This window comes from Coffea arabica, chromosome 6c (assembly GCF_036785885.1).
Source record: "Coffea arabica cultivar ET-39 chromosome 6c, Coffea Arabica ET-39 HiFi, whole genome shotgun sequence".
Lineage (NCBI taxonomy): Eukaryota > Viridiplantae > Streptophyta > Magnoliopsida > Gentianales > Rubiaceae > Coffea > Coffea arabica.
Genome location: NC_092320.1, coordinates 3994575 through 4011858, shown reverse-complemented (window position 1 = coordinate 4011858; position 17284 = coordinate 3994575). Strand labels below are relative to the sequence as shown.

The window sequence follows — 17284 nt, the reverse complement described above, 5'->3', positions numbered from 1 at the left end:
ATTTTCGAATTAATCCTTAACGTGCTCATTGCTTGGGAACTAATATCCATCAATTTCATAATCAGCCCTGCAATAGTCCTGCTGAGCACCTACTTATAGCATAAGCTGCTGGGCAACCTGGAGGCGATGACCGATGACAATCATGCCACATGGGGACATAAGATGGCTGCCTATAAACCCGCCTGGCGAAAAAGGTAGTACTAAGCCAGCCAGCGGTATAATTGCCTTTAAATGGGTCATCCTACACAGGTCAATGACAGGGAACTCATCGAACCCTCAATGTAAATGCTGGCATACTTTGCTTGTATTTCTTGGTCACAACTGCAAAACAACAATAGATTTCTATGAACCTATAAAGAGGAACGTGTTGGATTCCCAAAATATTGTTGCCAGGGAAGCATTTCGGTTAAACATCCGCCTGTAAGACTGAGGACGATACCTCTGTCTGTGACGGGGTTCACCGGAATTGTTCCCATCCTACCCATTTACTTTAAAGGCCATAGCAGTGGTTTGACGCACTACATTAAACAAACCAGGTGTTAATCGTTTTCAAGAAGAAGCATATACACTTTGTCATAGTAAACAATCCGGTACATAAAGCATGTACAGTTCGATTATAACACAGCTGGTCCCATGGCTATAGCCATCAATAACAGACATAGAATTTGTACAGACGAAATAAACAAATACCGCGTTGCGCGCTCCTTTTCATGGAAAAGAAATATAATAAGTACAACCAAAATGGGAAAAAAAATTAAGCAATTCCCTTTCAATAGACCGTGAAATTAAACTTCATTGTCACAAGATGTGTCTCCACCATGACAGTTGAATTTAATAGGACATACAGACCGTTGGTAACTATGAGACTGGTAAGCATCTCTAATCCCTTTATCAATAAAACAAATAAAGCATAAAAGGGACACAAAAGAAGGGCAGGTTGAATATTGCAAAGATTCATGAAAGAACCACATCAAGAAACTTTTATTTCACAGATAAAGAATAACCAGTCATAGCCCCGGAATGCAGATTGTAGAAGCTGTTCCCACTCCGACGCAGCTCACCGAACATAATCTTGCCACCCATTGATAGATACATTGATAGTGTATTTCCCCATTCAACCGAACCTTTGCATGGAAATACATAACTGGACGACCAATCTTCTTTAATGTGGTCCGGTTCTTCAATAACTAACAGCCATTAATAATCCCTCAAGAAAAATACATCACAAGAAACAACGGTTTGTTGGATTCAGGGCAAAAATCAAATATACAAATGTGAAGCCACTGTTTAGAGATGGTCACATATTGCTTTGGTAAAGTCAGATGTTGATGAGCTACCACCAAGGTCTGCAGTTCGGTACTTGCCTTCTGCAATAGTATTCAGGATAGCATCCTGGATACGCTCTGCTTTATCATGAAGCTCCAGATGTCGAAGCATTGTAACAGCACTTAAAAGCAAAGCAGTTGGATTCGCCAAATTCTACAAGTGATGAACCAAGAAAAAATGAGTGTAAGCAGCTAAGATACAATAGACTAATGATGTTGATCAGAACCAGACAGATACCTTAGTTAATGATGAAAGTATTAGACATATCCTCTAATATGCAAAAGAGATGCTTAAATTAACAAACTAAACAACAAATACAGGCTTCAGAATCTTGAACACGATAGCAATTGCAATTTAAGTCAAATAAGAACAATGCTAATGAATAACACGAAACAAAGGGCCACAAAATTAGCCCATAAAACAGCAAGAGAAGACATCATCTAGTGCAGCAGCTCCTTCCTTTCACATCCCATCCCCCCTTATAAATGATGAACTTTGAAATCCACTTTAAATTTCTGACTCATTGGTATCTCCGAGGGGATTTTCAAGCTTATATTACAACTCATGTCAAAGTGGAAGCAGGCTGAACTACAATCTTCTTATTGTGTCTCCACAAGGAGTTACTAAAACTTGCTAAAGAAGGCATTTTCTAAAAAAGTTCTAAACATTAAGTGCTAACATAAACTGGATCGTATATACAAGCATGCAAGTACAATGACCAAATCATCCTCAATGCCTTTCAAAGGACAAAATCATGAAGAAGAGGGGAAAAGAACGGTGCACTGGTTACCAGTCCAATCCAGGATCAACTAAGAGGTTCTCTCTTTGGAGGCAGAACAACATGTTTGGTTGAAAGTTGTTAGAAAAGAAATTAGAAAAGAAAGAATTTACAGTTGGATCAGAAAATCATGAAGAAGAGGGGAAAAGAACGGTGCACTGGTTACCAGTCCAATCCAGGATCAACTAAGAGGTTCTCTCTTTGGAGGCAGAACAACATGTTTGGTTGAAAGTTGTTAGAAAAGAAATTAGAAAAGAAAGAATTTACAGTTGGATCAGAACTTTTTCAAGTTTGCCATGTCGTTGATCAATTGATCTCAAACAAGCAAAAAATCAAGCACATTTTTTCATGATAGTTGTGGTGAATGGTGCTACCACAAGGTCCCCTGTAAAACACTCCTTTTTAGCAATATGGAAATGACAAAGTAGGAGATCCAACATAAGGCGCTCTCAATGCCCAAAAGGGCTCAAGACATACCACAGCATATAGGACAAGTTGTTTCTTTTGAGCTACAATAGATCAATCTTACATCAAATTAAGCACCAACAATCTAGGCAAATTTGGAGAGCAAAAAGGAAAAAGATTAAATAGCAACAGAAAAACAGAAACGAGCAGCAATATCAAATTTAATCATTAAGCAGAAATAATGTGGAGAAAATTTAAATGAGAACCTTTCCAGCAATATCTGGTGCTGAACCATGAACAGCCTCAGCAAGAGCAATACCTCCCTCACCGATATTACAGCTGCATAGGAAATCAAATCAAATGGTATCCTTGTGTAAAATTCTTGTGAAAGTGACAGTACAATACTAAGAAAATCTTATCATGCCAGATTTGTGAACTCACAAATAAAAGATGTACCTTGGTGTTAGGCCCAAGCCTCCAATCAAACCAGCACAAAGGTCACTGATTATGTCTCCATAAAGATTGGGCATCACCAAGACATCAAAAAGTGCTGGATTCTTCACCAGCTGAGCAAGAAAGAAATGGTTGGTTAGTCCATATATTTACAACTTCCTTATTCAAGAGGACTTTTGTGCAGTTCTAGCACTCTCCAATACGTGATGATTAAAAAAAAAAAAGCATCGCAGCATGTTAAGATCATATGAATCTTCTTTACACAACCATCTGATTGCAAAAGGAGACAATCTAGATTGACAGTAAACGCAATTCATACCATCATACAGCAATTGTCAATGACAACTTCCTCATATGTAATCTCGGGGTACTTCTCTGCAACCTCACGACAACACTGGAAGGCAGAGAGAAAACATCAGCAAAAGGGTGCATTAGTAAGTGAACGTGAACTGTAACAAGAATCGAACATAAAACTTGCTTAAGGACCTTAAGGAAGAGGCCATCAGTTTTCTGCATGATATTGGCTTTGTGGATGGCAGATACTCTCTGCCTTCCATGGGTCTTGGCATAGAGGAAAGCATACTCAGCTACCCTCAAACTCGCTTGACGTGTGATAATCTTGAGGCTTTCAACAACACCCCTCACCACCTAACGCCCACCAGATGCAAAGGACTCATTCACATCAACGGTCACACATATTATGTAAACTAATTTTTCATAGCCACGCAAAGAGAGTGGTGAAAAAACTCACTTGATGCTCCAGACCACTGTACTCGCCTTCGGTGTTTTCCCGGATGGTAACGAGGTCAACATCATCATATCGAGTCTTGTAGCCAGGCAGACTGTAACAAGGTCTAACATTGGCATACAAATTCAGCTCTTTCCTCAAGGTAAGGTTGAGGGAACGGTGGCCTTTTCCAATAGGAGTAGCCATTGGACCTTTTAAACCCACCTTATTACGACGCACAGATTCCAGACTTTCCCATGTCAGGAAACTCTGAGTTCTAGGGTCTATATCCAGCCCCACATAATGTTCTTCCCATTCAATTGGTACGTCAGCAGCTCTAAATACCTACATAAACACCGTTTTCAACATTACAACAAACTAAACCAAGAAACTCCAGTCAGACTCTATTCATATCGAGAACATTCTATTCAATAAAGGAAAGAAACAGAAAGTTCAATAAGGGCAGAAAAATATTAGAAATGATACTTTATCCAGAAAATCCTATTAAGCAAAAAATTAATTTGAAAAAAAAAACACACAACACACGTTCGACTTGCAGGGTAAGTTCAACATGGCGCAAATACGGGCACGAATAAGAAAATATAATCATACAGGGGAATAAACGCAGAAAGACAGATTGAGGTGGGGAAGGAAGACTACCTCTTTCACGGACTCGGCAATCTCGGGGCCGATGCCATCGCCGGGGAAGAGAGTGGCGCGAATGAGATTGGACTCCGAGGCAGAGTCGGCGGAGATATTGCGATGGAAAACCCTAGAGAAGCTGCCGGATTTAGGAAAGATAGGATTATGGCGGGTGGTGCTTCGAAGGAGCCGTCCGACGATCTGGGAAGCCATTCTTCTTTGCCAATTTCCGGTGCTGGTCCTCTCTCTCCTTTTCTGATCGTCTCTTAAATTTTTTTGTTACGTGGAATTTTGTAAAAGAAAAAGGAAAAGACGAAAATGGTGGAATTGAATGTGCCATTGGACCGAGCCAACTGGTGTATGTAAGTCAACCAAACGTTGCCAAATAATCCTATGAAGTTGTTTTTTTTTTTTTGTGGTAATAGCAACAGTTTATAATACTCATATACTAACCAATGGCTCGGTTTGGATCCCCTATTTTTTGGATGTTTTTCAAAAATTAGTTTTTCAAATACAATAAAAATTTTTAAAAAGTACTCTAAAAGGTAATTTAAAATTTAGTTTAAATTTTTTAAAAATTTTAAAAAATATCTCAAAATATATTCTAGAAACTTTTCTACTCGTAAATATCTCAAAATATTTTTTAAAAATATTTTAAATATATTCTAAAAACTCTATTACAGCAAAATTTTTTAAAAACATCCCCCAAAAACAGTTAATCTAATATTTGGAAAAGAGGCTTGTTTAAGGATTGTGGGCGAAACACCAAACAAAACAAAACAAATGTACTGCTATACTAACTTTCAAAAACCAAAGAGGGTTGTATGGACTTGAGGTTTGAATCATCAAACCAAATAAGTGCACTATATTATATTTCATTGTGATGTGATCGACAGGATTTGAATCCCTATTTAGTGCACAGAAGAGTTTTAAAGAGTCTTTTCGTGATAAGTGATAACTAAGATCCTTTAAAAAATACGCGGATAAAGTTGGTTCCATTACAAAAGTAGAAATGTTTAGCTATAAAAAACTATTCTAGCCCTACTAGTTTACTCTAATTTTATTCCTGTATTCTTATATTTTAAGTATTTCCACCTAATACTTGTGCTCGTTGGAAATTGCATTCTCTAAAGGCTCTTCTTCATAACTATGAAGTGGATCATCTGTTAAAAATTCTCCTATCATGGCCGAAAGATAAGGTGGTTTGGCTTTATACATAGAGTGGAAATTTTGGGGTGATATCAGTAGACTACTTGGCAAGTAGGGTGGAAAAGCTGGAAGGGGGAGGGGAAGAATCTTATTCAAACAGTAGGGTGAAGAACTTTTGGAATGAGTTATGGCAAATTGGCAATTAAATATTCGAAAAAATTGCACAAATCATCCCTTACATATTAGCGATGTGACAATTTAGTCCCTGAGAATGAAAATGAGTTTTTTTAGTCCATTACAAATAAAACATGATCAATTTCAGTCTCTGCTAACTTTTCCGTTCAAACTCTTGACGAACCTAGTCATGAAAACATCACGTGACCAACTTTTGAAGGGTAAAAATAGCAAGTCACTCAGATCTTAACCAAAATGTAAAGGATCAAGTGCTCAACGTCATTCATACTTCCCTTATATGGATCAGGTTCACAATCATTAATGGAGTATTGCTTAAGGTACACAACAAATACATCAACCATCCCATATTATTTTGGTTAAGATCAATTTTCACAACCATCCCATCTCTTTATTTTCAACCTCACCAGCCTCATTGTACTTGACTTCTCGTCCAACTTGTTCTATGGAGAAATCTCACCTCGAATTGTTTCGCTTCAGAGGCTCAAAGTCTTAGACTTTGGCGATAATCAGTTGTTTAGCGAGTTACCAAGCCAACTGGGTGAGTTGACTCATCTTGAAATCCACACCCTTGGTCCCAACCTCTTCACTGGTGTCAATCCGCCGGAGCTCGAAAACTTGGCCAAGCTCAGTTCTCTGAACCTCTCCGGCAATGCACTCACAGGGAATATCCCAACCCAGATTGCCAATCTATCCCACCTGCAAGTATTAGCAATTGGCAACAACCTTCTCTCAGGTTCTTTTTCACCAACTCTCTTTTCAAATCTCCAGTCTTTAACATCTTTAGACGTTTCAAATAACTCTCTCTGGCCACATTCCCCTGGAAGTTAGCAGACTAACAAACCTCACGGACCTTTACCTCGGCATCAACTATTTTTCCAGTGAGTTACTGCCAGAAATCGGTGAACTTTCCAACCTTCAAATTTTTTTTTCACCCTTTTGTTCTTTCAGCGGCCATTGCCCGCAACGTTCTCCAAGCTCAGGTTCTTGAGTAAGCTTGATCTTTTCTACAACCCTTTAAAGTCTTCAATCCCAAAATCGATAGGGAAGCTTCTAAATTTGACTATAATAAATTTAGTCTACACTGAGCTGAATGGTTTAATACCGCCCGAACTTGAAAGCTGCAGAAATTTGAAAATTGAGAAAGCATATGGTCCTTTACATTTTGGTTAAAGATCAGAATGACTGCCCTTTTACCCTTCAAAAGTTGGTCGCGTGATGTTTTCATGACCGGATCGGTCAAGAGTTTGAACGGAAAAGTTAGCAGGGACTAAAATTGATTGTTTTTTATTTGTAATAGACTAAGAAATGCTCGTTTTCGTTCTCAGGACTAAATTTTTCCATCGCTAATGTGTGAGGGATGATTTGTGCAATTTTTCCTAAATATTCCCTCAAAGATAAGAATTTTTGTACGGAGGCTGTGGACAACTCGGCCTACTCGATCTTGATCAACCCTGTTCATTCTCTTTTCACTGGGGACATCTCGTTCGGAGTATTCTCCGACGAGGTGATTTATGAGATCACCCTGGAGATATGTTTCACCTTGTTTACTCCTTTGCCAAAAATAACTGACATCTTGGTTGTTTGGATGATTTGTGATTAATAGAGTGATGTGACTACCAGCCACCTTACTAATCCGATTTACATCAAACATCGCCACCTTAGATCGCCTTATGATGGCTAACAGTGGGTAGATCTCATCATTCCATCCATAGCGCATCAATTATAAATACTTATTTATCACTTCCAAATGAGGTGCACAATTTAACCCACATATTCAACTCCCGAACTGTCTCTGACTTTAGCATCGGAGTGAGACAGGAGAACAAAGCCCCTGGCCAGTTAAAATTTTGCAGGTGATCTCATCTTTTGGTGACCTTGGCTCATTCATCGAGAATTCACCTCTTCAGAGAGCATGCTCTGGAATACTACCTACTGGACAAAATCTTCAAGCTAGATTGGGAAGAGCAGTGACAAGATGCAATCGGTGTGAATAACTGATAAAACACATTTCTTGGATTGTGAATTTAGCTAGGGAGTAGGGAAGGGTGTAGAAGGTAAGCAGATTGCAAACATCTCATCTCTGTCTAGCTTCAATAAGTGTTCGCCTGCATACTCTACTCAAACGGGGAAGCAGTTAGCAGAATTAGCAGCAATAATCACATGGCTTATCTGGAAATGAAGAATTGAGAGGACTTTTGAAGAAAAAGCCGAGGAACTAGCAACACAAATTAGTGCATTAGCAGAGGCACTTCTCTAGGAGTATTGGAATCTACGTGGCAGAGAGAGGGTCAGGAAGATTGAAGGCCATGGCAGATGGCTAGCACCTTGGGTTGTAGGTGAGGGTTCAAACCTCATCTGCAGTGAAAAAAATTTAAGGGTTGTGCCATAGCATTCTCTTGGTCTAGTTAGGTCTGTATACCCACTAACCCCCTATCATAACCTCCTTAGGCTCTCCCTCCTTCCTAGAGAAGGTCACCTAAATGTATCGTTGCTGACAAAAAAAAAAAAAAAATGAGAGCATTTACAAGATCAATATGGATGGTACATTTTTCGAAGCTGGAATTGGAATACGTTTCGTAGTAAGGAACCAATGGTTGAGAAGATTCCCGGAGCTCTCAATCCTGGGTAGGTGGAATGCTTTAACCTTCTTAAAAGCGTTGCAGTTTGCTAAGAATTTTGGTGTCTCCCATTCATTTTGGAATTTGAGTATGTAAAGGTGTCCCATATAAAGAGCAACAATAACGCCCTGCTCATCTCATGTCTTAAGTTAATCTGCAGCCGACTAAAAGCAATGAAAGGCTCTTTTTCTTCTCAAAAGGAAAAAAAAATTCTAAGCAAACAAATAACAATTGACCGAGTTTTAAAACTAGTTTTAAAGATGCAACATTATCTGATACTACTAGAATCTTTTTTTTTTTTTGGGGGTCAACTTTTGGAGTTTTGGTTAACAATTTGTACAGAATCCTTTATTTTTTGGTCAGTAGTTGGTTTGCAATTTCCAGAGATTGGAGCCATAAATAATATGAAAAACGCCGCGTTTAAAGCCTCTCGTTTCGGGTGCCTTTCCAGAGACCAAATGACGGTTCAGTGGTTCCTCCTCGGTGGTTTTTAGGTTTTCAGAATTATGTACCGGCAAGCTAATAAAGTTGGGATCAAAATAGTTTCCACGTGATCACGCCTTTGAACCAAGATGAGGAGGGGTGTGGGTCTAAGCTTTCAATTTTGCATCTTCAAACGCTTCAACAAGAAAGCTGCAAGCTATTTTACATCCTCGAGTAATAGCAGCCTGTCTTGTAATCAGTCTGAAAAAGGTAGTGTAATTGCATGCCTGATTTTGCAATTTCTTAGCTAGTAACCATCTTTAATATTGTTTTAACTGTATTAAGCATGGTTCTAAAGCTACTAAATCAGTAGTCTGGCCACCTTCGTTCACAACGCTCTCAGAAAATGGAAGTAATGTAGGATTGCCTTCATCGGCAATAATTTAGCCGAAAATCAATCTACTCATTAAATGGAGAACAGGGACGATGTTGAAATTTTTGTTCACATTTTAAGAAACCTTGAGCAATACATGGGTGTTACAGACATATCATTGAATTTGACATACAGATAAATTACATTGGAGGTTTTGACAAACAAATGTTTGAATGGATGAAAGTAAATCAACAGATTGGGAGAGGAGCACCATTCCATTCTTGGAGACATTCCAACAAAGGATCTACAATCTGCCCCTTGCTCATTGCTGTGAACACCTGGTCGAACACCTCACCAGGTGACTGAGCTTTCTCTCCCGACAGCAGTTCTGTTCCCAGCACTTCTCGAACGAACTTGTACAATGGGTAAGATCTGCACTCCCTTATCCGATTAGGGATTGCTGGATTTCCACTCTCAACAGCGCTTCTGGCACTCTCCACTTCTTTTGGTAGGACAGCCTTCAGTTCATCTTCAAATGCAGCAATCTTTTGGAAGATGGACGTGTTGACGTTCTTCTCCTGATCACCATTCTTCAACGCATGATCCACGAGCACTTGCCTTAACTTTTGCATTAATGGATAGGTAGCGCTGCAAGGGTCGTCCACATAGGCAAAGGCGTATTCGCGGTCCACCACTCTGAGCAAATCCTTGTCACAAAACCGTGAAGGATGCAGTTCTCCATTAGCGCCCATTGTCAGAGTTCGCTTTGCCACTTGGCTGACAATATTCTTAACAGCATTTTTCGAGTTTTCTTCCAAAAACCTCAAATCGATTGCTTGACAAAGTGCCACCAAATAAGTGGATGACATAAGCTTCAAGATATCAATGGCTTCTGCCGTTTTTCTTGAAGAGATTAATCCCAAGGAGTTGACGTCTTGGTTGTGTTGCTCGGCACTCTGGACATGGTTGGTTACTGGATTGCCCAAATACTGGAGTTCAGAACAGTATGCAGCCATAGCAATCTCAGCTCCCTTGAATCCATAGTCCAAACTTGGATTCCTTCCTCCAGAGAGATTGGACGGCAACCCATTGTTGTAGTAATCATTAACGAGCTCGGAAAATTGAGCAAACATCAGTTTGCCAATAGATGCAATGGCCAGTCGAGCGTTGTCCATGCTCACTCCAATCGGGGTACCCTGAAAGTTGCCACCATGTAAGGCCTTGTTCCTGGACACATCAATGAGAGGGTTATCATTAACTGAATTGATCTCCCTCTCAATCATTTTTGTTGCTGCACGAATAACTTCGATTTGTGGACCTAGCCACTGCGGAGATGTCCTGAGAGCGTATTGGTCCCGCTTTGGCTTTTGCAGGGGATCCAACTCATGCAACTTTTGAGCAGCCTTGACGTAAGAGCTTCCATCCAAGATATGCTCCATGATAGCCGCGGCCTCAATTTGGCCGGGATGGTGCTTCAACTTATGCGTCAAATGATCGGTGAACTCGGGTTTGCCATTCATCACTTCAGCAAAGATTGCTGACAGCACTACAGATAAGACAGCAAGCACGTTAGCCTCAAATAGAACAATAGAGGCCAAGCCAGAACCAACAGCTGTTCCGTTAACAAGAGCAAGGCCTTCTTTAGGCTGCAGCTCGAAAAAGCCACCGCTGAGGCCAGCAATGCGAAATGCTTCTTCGGCGTTTAGAGCTTCTCCGTTGGGTCCAACGGCCTTGGAGTTGGGGCGGCCAGTTAGTAAACCGGCAATGTAGGACAAGGGGACAAGATCACCAGAGGCAGTGATTGTACCGCGAAGAGGCAAGCATGGGGTGATGTTGTGGTTAAGGAAAGTGGTGATGGCTTCCAAGATTTCGAATCTGATCCCGGAATAACCTTGAAGAAGGGTGTTGATTCTTACAAGCATCGCTGCCCTTGTTGCTGAGTGTGGCAGCGTGTGGCAAGTTTCCGTGCCGTTTCCGAAGATTCCCGCGTTCAGAAATCTGTCAATTTACACAATAATCCATGTATGTCAGGATCATTCTCCTTTCTATTCCCTGCACCCGACTCTACAGATTCGTTCGTTTTGACAAAAGTATTCCATTTGTTTCGGATGGATGAACGGGCAACCATAGACCATAGTAAATGGATAAAATAGGGACAAGTGAAAAGGTAAAATATTGTAGTAGCCTTTGTTAATTTCATCAATTTTGCTTTTGAATATTTTTTTTTTTGGGGCTTCCAATATGCCTCCTAATACATACATAATCTTCCACTTCTCCGCTTTTTCTTTATCTTTTTTTTTTCTTTTTCCAAAGACAGAAATGTCTGTGGAGCCAAAAATCAAAATATCAAGATTAGATAATGACAATTCCTCATAGTGATATGGGTGCTCATCTTTAGTATATGTTCTTCGTTTTGAGTGCACGCATGCACTTGCGGTAGGTTGGCATGATTTTGTAGCAGAAGAGGCAACGAATTTTGCTTTTCAGAAATATCTGCGTGTAAAAGTTCGGTAGTTTTTTACCAACAACGTCAAATGAATTGGACGCATGCAGGAGAATTGTTTTTTCCCTTGTTCTGCTTTAATTATCTTGATTTATTGGTTTGTGAAAGGCTAAAATAATAATTTCTTAATTTTTCCGGTTATATTATTAGAAGATAATTAAGCGTCTTTTTTCTAACTTCAAACTTATTTAATGATGAAAACTTCCAACGAGAATAAATAAATCTATCGAAATGAGTTCGGAACAGAAAAAATCCTTTTTTTTAAAAAAAAATCATTCACAAAATTCTAGTTTAAACCTTGCTTTGGCTATCTCAGTTAGGATTGTTTGTTTTGGAGTATTTTTAGAAAAAAAATTATTGTGACAAAATTATTAGAAAGGAAATAGTGCAAATGAAATATAAAGGTGGTTGAGAGTCTTCTTTTTTATTTATTTTTTTGTTTAGGGGGAAATAGTGGAGTTTTTCAGTAACAATTCAAACAGGTAGTTTATCATCCAGGTTAAATGCATAAGCCCAATCCCAGCACAGTAAAATTGTGGCCACCATTAACGCAAAAAACAAAAACCAAAAAAAAAAAAGAATGACGATGCTGGGATCGACCCATACTATCATCACGAAGAACTAAACTTAAGGAAGAAAAACAGCCAGTGCAGCAATCTTGAACGTGGTAAAAATTCAGGGGCAAAATTTAAGGGTGAAGCTAAAGCTAATTTATGGTAAAAATTCAGAGGCAAAATTTACCTAATAAGCTCGTTCTGAAGGGCACCGCCTTGTTTGGTCCGCCTGTGTGAAGTGGCACCAAACCCAGTGGTAACTCCGTAACTATCAGTACCTTTGCTCATACTCTCCATCACCCAGTCGCTGCTTGCCTTCACCCCAGCCCTTGCGTCCTCCGCCAGCTCCACCTTCACACCCTGATCACCTTTGGCGGCAATCGCGGCCACCTGAGCAACGGTCAAGCTCTCACCAACGAGCTTTACCACCGGCTTCCTAAACTCAGCTACCATGCGCTTCACTTCGTCCAAATGACTTCCCATCAGTAACTCAGCTGCCACTCCCCAGTTCAGAGGATCTGATTTCAAGCAAAACTCCGAGACTTTCACGCCTTCGTCATGACCATTTTCCATCTTGCAGCTTTCTCTGTTCAGGATTGATGTCACGCAAACAAATGGCTAGACGTGCTAGATAGGTCACCACGAAACTAATCGCTAGTTATTCAAGGAAGAGCATCGACTTAATTCATGTAAAGCAAGTGATAAAAGGAACTGAAGCAGTAGCAGTGGTGACTACTAACTAGTAATGGTATACTACTACTTTGTGTTACGAGAGGAACAACTGCTAATGCCGGTGGGCAGGAAGTTCCAGGGCTGTAGTTGCGAAAGGCCTCCGAAATGTATAGATGCAAGAATTGGTAGGTGAGAATTGAGAGCACAAGGGGGAGAAAGAGTGAGGGCGGGGGATGGTGACAGTCGTTGCTAAGCAGGCTTGGTTGGATATGAATCAGGACCATTGATCGATCATAAATTGGACGGTTGGTTGGAATACGTGGGAATGGCATGGTACATGGGCTTTTCACTGATTGTGGTTGGTGGCCCGGTGAAAAGATTTGACAATTTTCAGATACCTTCCTGGATAGTTTCCCTGAAATTTTAGTCCTTACACCTACCCATCATTTGATTGGTAGTTTCCCTGAAATTTTAGTCATTACACCAACCCATCATTTGATTTTATTCTCCTTCACATATCACTTAAGTAATGTAGTTAGAAAATAGGGAAATTTTGCAGAAACCTCCCCTGAGGAGGCGAGGCGAGCCAGGTTCCTGACAATTTCACTGAACTCTTCTAAGATTTAAAAAATTATTTTTACCTTCCTTGATTTGATAGTTTTAATAACAAAGTTTTAAAATAATATTGATTTGGTTAAATTTTTAAATAAATATCCAAAAATGCCCTTGTATAATAGGTTTTAATTTATTTTTTTATATAATTATAAGATTATCTAGTATAATTTTAAGGTAAAGGTGCCAAATTTTTCATGTTCATATCTACTATTTGATGAATAGTTATTATCATTGCGATATGATACTTTTGATAGTAATTTATTATAGATTTATATTTATAAGATAGAAAAGAAAATGTTAAAATAATTTATTTAGCATTTATGAATTTTTTCGAGTAGTGAAATTATCATAATTTAGTTGTGTTTCTGGGCCATTTCTTTTTTATTTATTATTAATTTCAATGCCAAAAATTTTTGAAATTTTTGGGCCATTTCTAGAATTTCTTTTTAGGCCATTTGAAATTTTTGAATGTTGGACATGATGGTTGAGAAATGAATTGGCATTTAGCAAATATAATTTGGTCTTAGATCTATTACAATTAATATGACGTGGTTTAGGTGTTATATCACTTTTTTTTTTTGTAATGCATGTTTGTACTGTGTAGACGATGGTAGCTAAAAATTGTTTTTTGTTTTAAATTTTTTCAGCGACGAAGGGATGGGATTTGTATAGGTAGAAGCAAGAAGAGGTAGCTAAAAATTGCTTAACATTTCATAGGCTGAACTATTGTTTATTAAAATTTTTGTGTATTATATATTCTCATAACTATTTATTTATTTTCATAACATTCTTTATTGCCGTGCATAGAACGGGTCTTTAGACTAGTCAGTACTAATTAGGAACGGGGAGTGGGGCTGCGCACAAATGCAGTTGCAATTACATGCCTGATTGATCGGAAATTCAAAAAAGACCGTACAATCGCGAGTGCACTTGGTTCAAGTATTAGGCACCTTGAACTGGTTTCAAATTCTCTGTCCCCAAAATAGTCTCTGTCCCTTTTGTTCTTTATTTGTACAGTTGCCACGTGTCTCTAGTCTTTTGTTAACCCAAACTCAAATAAATCGATAATAATCGGTTTACAAATTTGGCCATTATTTCTTTGACTTTTATACCAGCTTCTTCATGAATTGCGAGATCTTTCACCATCTAATATATGCTATAGCATCATTTACACAAAATTGGAAAATATATAACCGAGAGTGAGGCTGCAGTTTTATAAGTGTATAAATTTGGAAAGGGAATATGCATGGAATTCAATAATAAGCAATCCGCAATATTCATCATAAATACAACACTTGAAACGTTTCTCATTTCTAGGAAAACATTTACATAATGCATTAATCTTCAGCTGGGACAAAGGTTAGTGTATACTTTTTGAAAAGAAAGAAAAAAAAAGAGAGGGCTATATTGTTCATTATTTCAACCTCTAGAAACACATGGCAACTGTACAAATAAGAGACAAAGGGGAAAGAGATTACTTTGAGTACAGAGGATTTGAAGCCCCTTGAACTCGGATGGCTACTCTAATTTGTGGATAGTTTTAAAAAAATGTTTTTCCACATGTCTTTGGGAAAGTACGACCAATTAATAGGAATGATAAAGACGGAAAATTAGTCCAGAAAATCTAATTAGATACTGTCTGAACTCATGTTCCTAAATTTGATTTCAAATAATACGCAGAAAAAAAATTATTTCTTTTCCATGGTATTGTAGTTGCCGTTCAATTATTTCAGGAAATTCAATTAGATAATCCATTGGTAGTTAGTGAGATGCTACAAGGAACGAGTTCAGACTCAATCTCTGCTTCGAAAGACGGTAACTTGCATAATCATCATTAGTAATATACCATACGAGTTCCTTAAAGTTAGGAATCACCAATACGGTAGCGTACTTAATACGGTGGCTATCTATATCTATATAAATTTAAGAAGCCTCCACGAATCTTCCCACTATCAATTCCATTTTTCTAGCATTTCACATTTAATTTAATTTATAAAATATATTCCTCTCAACTTCTATATATACTCTTCACATTTGAAATTGTTGGTTACTTTTTAAAATCTTTTCATTTCAAATTGTTGGTTAATATGCATATTATCCTATTTGAACTTCAACCCATCACGTTTTCGATTGCTTTGCGTTATTTATGATTCTACAACAATTAAAACTTCTATAAGACCATAAGAAGAGATAACAAATATAACATCTTTACATGCTTTCTTATTAATTTAAATAAGTAAGATTATTTACACTCCATTTTTGTTATTCACACTTCAATAATCATTTTGATTATATAATTTTTATTAATTAGACTAAATGATAAAACAAATAGTGGAATTGCAAATAATAAAAAATGAAGTGCAAATAATATTTTCTTAAGTAGGAAGTGGCTTTCATGCCTTTCTAATTTAAAAAAGTAGTGACTCCAGTTATATAAGAATTTGGTTTGAAATTTATTAGTGGGAGGGTAAACAAAAAGAAAGTATTGCCAAACTTAGTCAAAGTAAAAAAGTAAATGACAATATTTTATCTTTTAACTTAGTAATCCTAAGTAAAAGGGCAAAATTAAATAAAAAAATATTCATGAAATAATGTTGTGGATTTAAAAAATCAAGAATGGTACCATTCATGAAATCCAAATTATGAAATAATTAAATAAAAAATAAAGTACTACTAGCCTTTTAACGTGATTTTTTTTAAATATTCATTTTTGATAAAAAAAATAATGATAATAACAACATCACTTCTACCAAAATTTTTTTAAAAAGTAACATTATAGTTTAAAAGAAAGATATAGAACATTCAATTCTAAAATACTACTTAATTTGTATATATCTGGCCCAAATTTGACATTAGATTTGAATAAGAGTGCAAAACCAAAATACTAAGGATAACTTTTGGTACCATTAATTATTTATGTATTCTTATTGCTGTCTTCATATGTAAATATGTATTTGCTATGTTAAATATATATATATATATATTGATTGTAGTACTTGAGGATATTATAGATATTATCAAATTTTCATTTCCATTTTTAGATACTAATAATTGCAACCATTGTAATCAATTTTCAATTTTAGATTTTCATTATGATAGGTAAAGTTAAATATATTGGGTTGCAGGGATATGAATTTAGAGGTTAGGTATAGGGGGAGGATGAAGGGAAGAAAATGTTAAGAAGTTGAAAAGTGGCAAGAAATGTTGAAAAAGAAATATGGGTTACAAGGATGACCAAAGAAGGGAGAAAAGAAGAAAGGGAATTGCAGAGATATGACAGAAATGAAAAAAAAAAAAATAGAGAGAGTGGTACCATGATAGAAAATATGAAAGTCGTAAGAGACATCTGATGACTAGGTGGCGGGTAAGAGAAGAGGGAAATGATGGTGATTTTTAATAATTTTGAGAATTCTAAAAACACATATTATGGAGATTTTTTTTTTAAATATACGTTAAAGTTTATGAAAAATGCTAATCTAAATGCAGTCAACAATTATAGGGGCACAAAATAGGAGAAATATTTTTTTTCTAAAATTGGAAGAAAATAAATTGGTTATAATTTATTTTTTTTATATTATAAGTATTGATATATGGGTATAACATAATATGTTTTGTTGGATATTGATAAATTGACTTTTAAAAAAAAACTCTTCTCACCTTACCATCCAACCTATCCATCTCTTTAAATGCGCTAACAATTCTTTTATCATATAAAACATTAGAGATTAAATTTTTTTTCAAAATATTAAGCATCACTTTTTTAAAATTTTTAGTATATATATATTTATTTTTCTTACCATAATATATATATATACAATATTATTTTGATTTGAAATATAATCCCGTGCATA

General features: G+C 37.1%; 2 protein-coding genes across 2 annotated transcripts; both read right to left on the bottom strand.

Moving 5' to 3' along the window:
• Nucleotides 1–742: 742 nt before the first annotated feature.
• LOC113696192 (isocitrate dehydrogenase [NAD] catalytic subunit 5, mitochondrial) lies at nucleotides 743–4672 on the bottom strand. The gene is made up of 7 exons (XM_027215573.2): nucleotides 4350–4672; nucleotides 3714–4034; nucleotides 3449–3610; nucleotides 3282–3356; nucleotides 2966–3075; nucleotides 2776–2848; nucleotides 743–1479 (listed from the first exon to the last, which is right to left on the bottom strand). The coding sequence occupies exons 1-7, from the start codon at nucleotides 4542–4544 to the stop codon at nucleotides 1288–1290; spliced, it is 1128 nt and encodes a 375-aa protein (XP_027071374.1). The 5' UTR covers nucleotides 4545–4672; the 3' UTR covers nucleotides 743–1287.
• A 4529-nt stretch (nucleotides 4673–9201) lies between these two features.
• Nucleotides 9202–13041, bottom strand: LOC113697579 (phenylalanine ammonia-lyase-like). Its single transcript, XM_027217257.2, has 2 exons — nucleotides 12334–13041; nucleotides 9202–11087 (listed from the first exon to the last, which is right to left on the bottom strand). Exons 1-2 carry the CDS (start codon nucleotides 12717–12719, stop codon nucleotides 9338–9340), a joined length of 2136 nt encoding a protein of 711 aa, XP_027073058.2. The 5' UTR covers nucleotides 12720–13041; the 3' UTR covers nucleotides 9202–9337.
• Nucleotides 13042–17284: the final 4243 nt, after the last annotated feature.

Excerpts from the sequence above, each read along its gene's own strand:
- LOC113696192 (XM_027215573.2), bottom strand. The coding sequence starts at position 4,544 with ATGGCTTCCCAGATCGTCGGACGGCTCCTTCGAAGCACCACCCGCCAT. Across the intron at positions 4,035-4,349 it reads TTGCCGAGTCCGTGAAAGAG|GTATTTAGAGCTGCTGACGT; the intron begins GTAGTCTTCCTT and ends GTGTTTATGTAG. Across the intron at positions 3,357-3,448 it reads CTGATGGCCTCTTCCTTAAG|TGTTGTCGTGAGGTTGCAGA; the intron begins GTCCTTAAGCAA and ends TCTGCCTTCCAG.
- LOC113697579 (XM_027217257.2), bottom strand. The coding sequence starts at position 12,719 with ATGGAAAATGGTCATGACGAAGGCGTGAAAGTCTCGGAGTTTTGCTTG. Across the intron at positions 11,088-12,333 it reads CTTCAGAACGAGCTTATTAG|ATTTCTGAACGCGGGAATCT; the intron begins GTAAATTTTGCC and ends GTAAATTGACAG.